At 33.2% G+C, this 11,205-nt stretch overlaps 2 protein-coding genes across 2 annotated transcripts; one reads left to right on the forward strand and one right to left on the reverse strand.

Annotated features, from left to right (window-relative positions):
- Window positions 1-3,017, forward strand: LOC110115073 (protein UPSTREAM OF FLC). The gene is made up of 6 exons (XM_020848198.2): window positions 1-509; window positions 605-674; window positions 758-873; window positions 982-1,915; window positions 2,355-2,615; window positions 2,727-3,017. The coding sequence occupies exons 1-6, from the start codon at window positions 332-334 to the stop codon at window positions 2,815-2,817; spliced, it is 1,650 nt and encodes a 549-aa protein (XP_020703857.1). The 5' UTR covers window positions 1-331; the 3' UTR covers window positions 2,818-3,017.
- Window positions 3,018-9,310: 6,293 nt separating this feature from the next.
- LOC110115083 lies at window positions 9,311-10,276 on the reverse strand. The gene has a single exon (XM_020848212.2). The coding sequence runs from the start codon at window positions 10,035-10,037 to the stop codon at window positions 9,438-9,440; it is 600 nt and encodes a 199-aa protein (XP_020703871.1). The 5' UTR covers window positions 10,038-10,276; the 3' UTR covers window positions 9,311-9,437.
- Window positions 10,277-11,205: the final 929 nt, after the last annotated feature.

Here is an 11,205-nt window from a genome sequence, read left to right on the forward strand (position 1 = left end):
TACTTTTTCTTGCAACTTTTGTCTCCCTCGTGCCCTCTCTCTCTCCCTTCTGCCCACTCTTCAAAATCCCGCTACTCTCTCTCTACCCCCGCTCCCATTGTGACCCGTGGAAGCCATTAATGCCGCCTACTACCTCCAAAGCAAGCAACCTTACCGGTATCCATACCACAGCCGTACTTAGTTAATCCTGCCACCAGAAAACCCTTTTGCACCTCTTCATCACTTGCTTGTTCTTCTCCACAACGGCCTTCCTCTTCACGAGCTAGCTAGTCCATGCCTCTCGTTCCTTCTTCATCTTCTTCAGCTTCTTCCTTGTTTAAGCAAAGTAGACATGGAAGGTAGAATGAGAAAGAATGGAGGCCAAGCGAGCTCTCCACCGCCAGCCCTAAAGCAGCAGAAACAGGGGAGAAAGATCCCCGTGGTGTATTATCTCTGCAGAAATCGACATCTCGAACACCCTCATTTCATCGAAGTTCCTCTTTCGTCTCCCGATGGTCTTTACCTCAGAGGTAATACAAAATAGAGTTTTTTGGCTCTTAGGCAAACCGTTGTGTTTTGTGGTGTCCTTATTTTGCAATTTGTCTTCTTCTCTTTTCAATGGTAGATGTTATAAGTCGGCTTAATGTGCTAAGAGGAAAGGGAATGCCCGCCATGTATTCCTGGTCTTGTAAGAGGTAGCAGAGTGACATCTCTACACTTTCAAAATTTCTCCTCTTCTCGGTACTGAAATGATTAATTAATTTGAATAATTGTTTAGGAGTTATAAGAATGGATTTGTGTGGCATGATCTCTCCGAGGATGATTTGATCCTCCCTACCAATGGCACCGAGTTTGTGCTTAAGGGTTCTGAGCTCTTCAATCAACCCTCCTCTGGTAATTCCCCTTTGATTATTTGCAAAAGGAGCTACTTTTCACTGTAGTTTTTTCCTAGCAGCTCTGACAAAATCTTGGTGTTTTTGAATTTGGATGCATTGAGTTTAGATAAGACACATCATGTTGGAACCATGGGAAAGCTACAAAATTCAAAAATTTCTCAATCCGAAACTCCAACTCCCACTTCTTCAAGAACTAATGAGACATCCTCCTCATCCTCTCCAACCGCCTTCAAGGAGTCAAAAACTCCATCACCTCCATCACCATCACCGCCGCCGTCTTCTCCTCCTCGAAGACTAGAAGATGAGCAATGTCCTTTAGCGCATCGGCTGGGTTCCCCTAGCAATATCTCCACTAAGACAGTGCCCCCTAGCTTAGCTGAATACAGGGTGTTCAAGTCGAGTAGTGCTGCTGATGCTTCAACCCAGACTGATGATGGATGGAGAAGAACTCGTGCGGTGCGAAATAATACTTGCACTAGGGGAGTTTCTACTGATGATAGCTCTATGGAATTTGAGTATGAACAAAGCAAGACGAATCAGATCACAGGGTCTATGGAAGGCTCTGAATTATGTAGGAATGAGATCTCTCCACCACTAAACTCATCAAGTGCTTCTTCCTCTGGTAGAAAGATGGAGACATTGGAGTCTTTAATTAGAGCAGATGCCAGTAAGATAAACAGCTTTCGAATACTTGAGGAGGAGGAGATTCTTTTGCCCACAGTGCCAAGATTGAAGGCAACTAATGTGCTTATTCAGCTTATCACATGTGGTTCTATCTCTGTGAAGGATCACCATAGCTTTGGTCTTGTTCCTACCTACAAGCCAAAGTTCTCTCATATGAAATTTCCCTCGCCAATATTAGCTAACTCAGTGATGCTTAGAGAGCTCGATTATTTGTCCGAGAATCCAAGGTTTATTGGATTAAGAATGGAAGATAAAGAGTATTTTAGTGGGAGCTTGCTTGAAACTAAGAAGCATAAGGAAGATATGCGAGAAGGTTTGCCCACTCTCAAAAGGTCCTCCTCCTTTAATGCTGACAGGTAATTCCGGCTTTAAATGTTTGCTTATATATACATAATTTAGCTTTCTAGCAAGTAACAAATTTGAACTAAGCTGGAATTTGAAGACTGCTTACGTTACACTGCACCATTTTTCATTTCAGGATAATCTATCAAGAATTTTAATACTTCCATTGTTGCATCTATGTTGTCTTCCCTTACACTGTAAAAACTTCTTGAATTGTCTAAAAATATGTCATTTAAGATCTTCATTTTGATTATTTTCGTGTTTTTTAATTTATTTTTCAACTTCAAAATAATATTGCTTGGTCATGAGGCTGAGAAATTTCTTCTCCTTTCAATGCTTATATTCCCTTGCCATGGGATCTTAATTACAAAGAGAAGTTCTTCTGCATTTGCAAAAAAAAATCGTAACGGTTGAATCCTATAGAACAATGCTAAGACATTGTACATTACACAGGAGCAATAAATCACCATATTCCAAAAGGGAGAAAGAAAGATTTGTCGATTCATCTCGTTCGAAATGCCTTCCCCGACCAACTAAGATTTCATCTAACAAGCCATCGAGGAATGAGATAATGAAATCAGCCATGTCAGATTGCCCAAGAAACTCTTCAGCTGGTCCTGACTGTAGCCAGTCATCTATTGATGGAAGCAAGAGGATCACTGATATTTCTTCAGTTAAAGAAGATAATGAAAAGACAATCAAAATTGAAGAAAGTTAAGTAAAATCTCCTTCATATTTGTTCTTAATTTAGTGATTTTGGTTATAAATCTCTCTCTCTATTTCTCTGTTTTTTGATAGAGAATTGCCTGTTGTGTATTCCTGCAGGCTTATTTCTGGAGCTCGGGTTATAATTCAATCAAGAGCTCTGTGTGATGATAGTGATGATAGCTCAAGTTCTGAGGAGAGAAGAACATAGATGTTTTCCTTTTTTTTTACCTTCTTTTTATCAGATTTATGTAGTTTTATCTTCTGCAATCGTCAGGTTTTCTCTTGTATGTCTGAAGTAGAGAATTCAACGGTAAGTTCTCCAGAAGTTTTACCTATGCTACTTAAGAAATTTTTGTGCCATGGATATCTCTGGTTCTGAAACTTTGTGCAGCCAACAATATCTGCACCTTGAAATATAGACTTCCAAAAAACATTGAGTGTGTGTGCATCTGTGCATGCTCTGCATCATAATCTACCTCTTATGATGTTGGCTCAACACATTAAAAAATACACAAACATATCACTCTAAACATATGAAAAATTATTAGGTGTGGGCACTGGATAGAGAAAATCATTTGGATTTTTCTCTATCTACGGTAAAAGTGCAGTCAAATTGTAGTTGCTATAGTAACTACACTTTTACTGTAGATAGAGAGAAATCAGGATGATTCTTTCTGTCCAGTGTTCGCACGTGATAATTTACCCAAACATATGATCAAGTGAGAGATTATTACATGCGGAGTCCGAGTCATTCGGATTTATGAGGGCGTACAGTAAATAACTAAATATATATATATTTTTTTAAAAATATATATTTACTATGTATTTATTATGTGAAATCCTCAAGTAGGGGTGTCAAATTTTGACACGACCTGAACCCGATCCGGAAAAATCTGAATTTGGGTCAACCCGAAACCGAATCGGGTTCGGGTTCAACAAATCAATCAGTTTTAAAAATCGAGTCGAGTTCGGGTTGACCCAGCAACCCGAAATTGATCCGAAAGTGACACGAAAACTCGTATTTGACCCGAAAATCCGAGATTGACCCTTTTTTGACCCGAAAATCCAAGATTGACCTGATTTTTGATCCGAAAACTAGTAATTTTGGGTCAACCCCGGGTCATTCTTGTAGGGTCGGGTTGACTCGGACCCGAATCGGGTCGGGTTCCGATCCGGAAACCTTACCCGTTTTTTAAAACGGGTCCGGTTCGAGTTGACCCGAATAATGCCGGGTCAGTTTCGGGTTCGACCCGAACCCTACCCGTTGACTCGAATTGACACCCCTATCCTCAAGGTAGAGTGAAATCATCAATCATTGTTGGAATTTAGACATGCATAAATATAAATATATACATATTATAAATTTATTATCATTAAACTATATTTTTATACTCATAATTATTAAAAATAATATTTTATTCAGGGGTGGGACAAGCTCCATTTTATAGAGTGGGCAAAATTTTAGTTATTAAATAATAATAGTGGTGTTTCTAGAGAAAAAAAAAATCTATAAAATTAGTAAGACTACATCAACAAACTATGTAATAGTGTGAAAAGTTGGGGAGTTTTTATTTTAAATAATTAGTCATTTCATTTCAAGTTGAGAGTTAAGTTGCGTTTTTTTTTATAATAATTGGCCAAAATGATAAATTGAGGGTGCCCAAACTCAAAAAAATTATCGTTTTTTTTTTTTTTAAAAATTGAACTGTGGGCATTTGCCCACTCTGGAGCTAATGTTAGATTGGTCGGGAATTAGGAGAGAAAGGGCCTTAGGGTTTGAGTTGAGAGGTGAAAAAGTTTTGAAGATGAAGGGTTAAGATTTATTCGTTCACCCACCGGGCTTAGCTTGCTTGGTGAACTAGCACGGTTGGAAACCCCCCAACTCATATTCGAATCCCCTTTCAAGCGGCTCGCCTCCTCTAAGGGGAGTAGCAAAGTGTGGGCCTAACACCCGTGGGTTGGCTCCACTAGATCTCGCCGAGGTATTAGTTATGCCGCAATGCATCTCCTATGAGGATGGCAGCAGGTAGATACCCCCGTTCTAAAAAAAAAAAGATTTACTCGTTCCTCCCCTAAAATATCAAGCAAGTGGATTGAGTCAAAAATTGGCTTTAACAAAAAATCATAAAAAAAGACGACAAGTGGCATCTCCATCAAATTTTATAGAAGAAATATATATTTTTTTGAATAATTTAATTTTCTCATAATTAAATCAAATCAATCCTCATCATCATCACAAGGAATAGCATGTGAGTTGCTCATGCATATGACAATGATAGCCAAGAAAATATTACTCTTCTCAAGTCATTACATCATGCAAAAAGGTCCTTTTGTACACCAATCTTAAGACTTGGTAGATTATGGTTAATTTTCTTTGCTTCAAATAATTGTCCAGCTCCAACAACAACCGCAGGTCAGATATATGAAAATTTTGCATAAAAAAATCGTTCCAAACGAAGCCTAAATAAATTAATAATTTTAATAGGCCCAAATTGGGTCGAATATTTGAAGATCAAGTCTTCTTTATAAGTACATTCAAATATGATCATGTTATACTTAAATGAGACTATTGATTAGGCTGAGTTAATTGGATCAATAGGTCCCAAATCCCCAAAATTTTAGCTTGAGGCTAATCAACTCTTCTATATTAAAATTTTATAATGAGAATTAAATATATCGATATAAATAAACCAATACATTTGCATACATGAAATGTTAAAATTCAAATTTCATAAATAAGCTTATCATTTTAAAACTAAAGCTTCATTTTGTATAGCTTTCTACTTATTAAAGCGGCTTTTTAGTACTAATATTAAAAATTTTGTACTAAAAAAACTGCTTTAGGAAGCAGTAAAAAGCCACACCAAACATTAAAAGCGTACTACTTTTCTTATTATACTGCAACTATAATTTATATTTTACCTAAAATTTGCTTTTTTGTTCCTTTAAAAAAAAAAATTATACTAGGAAGCTACTTTCTATAACAGTTTTAAAATTTTCTTTTTTCTATATTAAATTTACAAAGTAGTAAGAAAGTTGTCTCAAAAAATGATGATGAGATGAATGAATGAAAATTCAAAAAATTAATGTATAAAAGTACTTATTCTAATGTCAAAGTGAATAATGATATACTTCTTCAAGAATGAAGACTATTGCATAAGGCTCTTTCCTAAATACAAGAGGATGTAATATTATAAGCTACATAGCTTAATTTCTATGCTACCAAAATAAGGAGAAAATATGTCCCTTTCCTATTTAATTGGCAAAGCTTCTTGAAGAAGCACATGCATTTGTAAGACTAATCTTCATGTGGACCCTTTCTTTTTTATTGAAAAGTCTATCTTTTGCTGAAATTTTCTTTAACTAATTATTAGTTTCTACATTGAGAGGATTAGAAAGCTATCTTGAAGAAAAACTTTTTGTTAAATTTATTACATTTTAATGCAAAGTGATTAAGCATTAAAAAAAGTTAAAGCTTGAGCTTTTTTTGTGACTTTGTTTGATAAATTGAGCATTCATTGAATTATTGCAATATTTTTGTAAAATTTTAAGAAATAAAGTAAAATTTTAAAAGAAAAAAGATAAATTTTTGATATAATTTTAATATCATGCAAAATTATAATTATAACAAATTTAGACAAATTAGACGCATTGATTTTTTCGGACACCTCAATTTTCTTTCTTTATTCATTCGAATAACTCAGCTGATTTTGTTGAAAATCCACCGCAAAATACTAAATGTCTAAGATTTTATGCATATGAAATTTTATTATTTAGTATAAAGATAATGCCAAACTCTAAACACTTATATATTCTCTTACTCTTTTTATCAAAATGTTTGGACCAAAATGGTCCACAACTAAACCATGTGACCAAAAGTTTGTAAAGATTTGACACTATAGAGCTAGCCTTCACTTATTAGTAATAAGAAAAGCACATTAGCTTTTATATGATTTGACATGAACAATAATTAATCTAACCATAGAGCAACTCAACCTATAAAAGTGTTTTGAAAGGTTAAAAATATTATTTTTAGAGAAAAAATAATATTGATTAGTTAGAGCTAGTCTAAACACCATTATTTGAGTCATTATAATTGCATGTCACATCAAAATAGCCATTTTTTGAATTTTATTCACTCTAAAAAATAAAAATAGCCATTCTTGTCATAAGAATGTTGGTCCATGCACTAATATATTAATTTGCATGGGGAAAAGGTATGCAAATATAGATCAAAAGATTTATTTTTAATGTTTTTTCAATAATTTTACTTTTTGAAAAATTTTATTATTAAATTTTTAATTTTAAAAAATGAGTGATTTAGAGCATTTTAATAGTTCATACAATTACTATGAAGCTTCATTATGTTAATTCAAGTAAAATAGCATATTATCTCAAAGCACAATATTATTATTTGTGATAAAAAAAAAAATTAGTGGATATTATGGTTTGCAACAATAGTTAATTGGGGGTTAATTATGCTTAATTATGTCTATATTTATAAGGGTGTCATCAATTTGACAGAGATGTGAGTCGAAATCTTGGTTCAAGTAAACCTGATTAATAAATGGATTTCGTTTTGGTCTGGAATTTCGACCCTTAATTAACAGGTCTAATTCGGGTTGGCCCACAAACCTAAATTTGACCCAAAAGTAATTTGTTTATTTTTATTTTCTAAAATTATTTTGCTTGTTAAGATGTGCTTCTTATTTTTTTATCAATCAACCTAAAATTTATAGTTGATAAGTTATTAAAAATATTTTTTAATTAAACAAATTGTCGAGTCAAGTTCAAATCATTTGGGTTAAAAGCGGGTTGAGTTTTAGCCAACAGAATCAAATTCAGATCAATTACGGGCCATGCCCGAACATGTTCAAATTATTTTAAGGCATACTTATCATTAAAAATATTTCATGATTTATCACTTTTTTATGCTCAATGTGCACTTATAATGTTGCAATTAGGTCACCCCAATCATTCAATATATTCTAAATTATTGGAATAAAATTTATGAAAATCAAAATAATTATATTTAACTCTTCAAATAAAATTTATGAAAATCAAAATAATTATATTTAACTCTTCTTATACGGATATATGCCACAAAAATAAGTCTTCTTATATATAAAGCCATATAAATAAATAAATAAAACAAATCCATAGGCATAAAATTATTATTTATACCAAAACATTATTTTTTCTTTAGTTTAAAACCTCTATAAATAAAAATTATTTTTGAAGTAAAAGGCCTTTTTTATTTATATAATTAAATAAAGTCTCTAAAAGAGAATTAGCTGCCAACCAATCAGACTAGATTTATCTTAGCTTTTTAACTAGCATATTAAAGTTTCATTTGGTGTAATTTTCTTATTGATTTTTAAAATTATTTTATAGTTAAAAAACATTTTAAACTAAAGTTTTTTAATAAAAAATTACTTTAAAAAATAGTAAGAAAGTTGTCTCAAATGGAGCCTAAGGCCTCATTTGGGACTGATTTCTTACTGCTTCTTAAACCAATTTTTAAATACAAATTTTTTAATTTTTGTACTAAAATTTTGCTCTAAGAAGCATTAAGTACCAAACGAAGTAAGATAAGCAAGAAAGCTATTAATTATTCATTGTGCATATTCATTTAGAGTATTAATTGTATTTTATTTTATTTTATTTATCGTCGGTATATATGTAAAGAAACTTTTATAAATTATTTTACTAATAAAATCACTTGTATTTTTTTATATTTATTAGTATATTGTTCAAAGTTTATTTTTATAGGCATAGTAACCTAATAAATTCCCTCTAAGTAATATGCCATTAATTAATTATTTTTACTATTTTTTAATCTTAGGTAATAACTAACTATAGACTTATATTGACCTATTTTAGGCATAGGCATGCAAAGTCAATTGAATTGATTGATCTGACTAATAAATATTTGGGTTGGAAAGAATTTAAATTTTACATTCAATAAAAATTAATATGTTGGTGTAATAAACAAATTTATGCTTAAAATTCTGAATTCTAAAATAGATTAGAAAAAATTTTCTTCCCATCCATCAAACATTAGGCTTTAATTAAAATTTTATAAAAAGCACCCTAATCATTAACACATATTACATTCTATTATTATAGAATTTAAGCGCAAATTATGCTGGAGATATATTTTATTACAAATATAAGTAAAAATTTCATAAAATAATAATAATTTTTTCCTTTTGATAAATAAAGCAACTAGGTTTTCTCTTATGTCAATATAATAATGAGTTTTAATGAATCTTAATATGTTTAAAATTTTAAAATAAAATTTGATAATAAGATTTAATTTTATAATAAATCTTAATAATGCTATTAAACTAGAAAAATTAAATACATATAATCCAATTTTTTAAAAATTGGTGTTTAATTTTTTTTATTTATAATAATATCATCTAAAAATTGAGGAGGATAAAATTTCAACTTTTATTTTCAATGATTTAGGTTTAGTTTGGGACAACTTTTCTTATTATTTCTTAAAGTAAATTTTTAATATAAAATTTTAAATTTTATACTAAAAATTGTTTTAAGAAGCAACAAAAAATCATTTCAAATAAAAGTTTAATCATATAAATATAGAGATGTTAAAAAAATAGTCATTAATTTTATAAGAAAACAAATTAATGAATGTGCAAAAAACTCCTAAAATTTCTAACATAAAAAAATACTAATTGGTATTAATTGCAAATTTAATTATATTTGCAAACCAGAGTTTTATACAAATATCCTTAAAAAAACCCCAATTCTGAAGATAATCCTAGCTTCTCATAATTGATAATACCGTAGAAATTCTTCGACTTAAAAGGACACCTTGTTTTCCGAATCCAGCTCAGGCGATCCTTTCCTGCTCCTCCGACCACCGGCGTTCATAACCACCGGCGGAATTTCAAATCCCTGCATCGCCGGCGGCGGGTGTCTCCACTCCGGCAACGGCCCGGCGAGCATCAGCGTCTGAAGCAGCGGTCCAGCCCTCATCACCGCCTCCAAAAGTCGCCCCTTTTCCGGTAATCCACGTTTCCTGGCCGCCGCATCCATCTCCTCCTCTGCCACCGCTGCTGCCGCCGCCGCAGGGGAACTCTCGTCCTCGGAGGAAGACGAGGCCGGCGCAGGGCGGTGGCGGTGGTCGAGGAGGAGGAGGAGGGTGTGGGCGTGGAGGCGAGCCTCGTCGCGTTCGCGGGAGGCGAGGTCGAGGAGATGGGAGAGGTGGTGAGCGTGGGCTTCGAGGCGGCGGAGCTCTTCATGGGCTATGAAGCGGGTGGATTCGAGCTCGAGTGTGGTGCGGAGGAGGGCTTGACGGAGTTCTTCGGCAGAGTGGGAATCGTCGCCGGAGGCAAGCGGCTGTGAGCAGAAGGAAGGCCATGAGGTGGGAGATGTGGGCAGCGGAGGATGGTGGTCCATTTGGTCCGATTGTGGAGTGGGAGAAGAGCAGGAGTCGTTGTCGCGTTCTTAAAAAGAAGGGGGTTCTCTATCGCTGATTCATCGGTTGGGAGTCGCGTTACTTACCGGTGAGCTAATTACTAAAGCTTCTTTGGTCACCGTTGTAAACAAAGGCTCTAACAATTAGCGTGAATTGTCTCCATTATTATTATTATCATTATTATATTAAGTAAGTTAAAAAATAATTGGAGATAATTATAAGTATTATTCTTCTTAAAGAGGGAGCGGATTCAATAATGTATAATATATGGGCTAATGATAACAATTAATTCTAAATTAAGAGAGATCGAATAAATGATATAGGATTCATCTGAGACGGCTTTCTTACTGCTTCTTAAAGTATTTTTCAAGTACCAAAAATTAGTACAAAAAATTAAATTTTTTGTATTAGAAAATTGCTTTAAGAAACAATAAGAAAATCATCCCAAACAAAGCCTTAGTGTCAATAAGTAAGACGAGACAATGATGCTAGTCTTTTTTAAAAAATAGAATGAGTAGCCTATAGTCAATAAGCGGTAAGAATTCATTTAGAATGCTCTAATCTATAACAAAGACGGTTAATATAATGACCTAAAGCTAGATGATTATTGAAGAAACTTGAATTGTCCTCATAAATGAAGGGTGGGGGTTGAAAGATAACTCTTGATTAGGGATTTAAACATTTTTAGTGTTTATATAGTTAATTTTTAAAAAAATAAGGTAAATTGGGCTCTATTTATAAATTTCTAAGGTTATATTTGAATATTTATCTAATGTTACACTAGAATATTTTTTTCATACTTATAAACAATAAATTTACTAAAGCAAGTCCCGCATTAAATAGTAAGCGCCTAACGATTCTCTCCACGGGTGAACTTGATTAACATGCTTGAGTTTAGCCTAAGGCTCCATTTGGGACAACTTTCTTATTGCTTTGTTTTGTTAATGTACCTGGACAGGTCAGATTAGTTTCTTAACTGGTCATAATATATTTCTTGATTCTTGTCTTTGTATCTCTATAGCTGTTAGATATATATAGCTCACGGGTCCTGTATCTCTGAAATCAACATCAATTCTATCTTTTTTGTCTTCTCTGTGCTTTCTTTCTTCTAGCTCGTTATGTTATCATCTCGGCTTCGCTCGAAGAGTT

This window comes from Dendrobium catenatum, unplaced genomic scaffold (assembly GCF_001605985.2).
Source record: "Dendrobium catenatum unplaced genomic scaffold, ASM160598v2 fragScaff_scaffold_1338, whole genome shotgun sequence".
NCBI lineage: Eukaryota > Viridiplantae > Streptophyta > Magnoliopsida > Asparagales > Orchidaceae > Dendrobium > Dendrobium catenatum.

Coding starts and splice junctions, on each gene's coding strand:
- LOC110115083 (XM_020848212.2), bottom strand. CDS start 10,037: ATGGACCACCATCCTCCGCTGCCCACATCTCCCACCTCATGGCCTTCC.
- LOC110115073 (XM_020848198.2), top strand. CDS start 332: ATGGAAGGTAGAATGAGAAAGAATGGAGGCCAAGCGAGCTCTCCACCG. Junction 1,916..2,354: donor TCCTCCTTTAATGCTGACAG/GTAATTCCGGCT, acceptor TACATTACACAG/GAGCAATAAATCACCATATT. Junction 2,616..2,726: donor ACAATCAAAATTGAAGAAAG/TTAAGTAAAATC, acceptor GTATTCCTGCAG/GCTTATTTCTGGAGCTCGGG.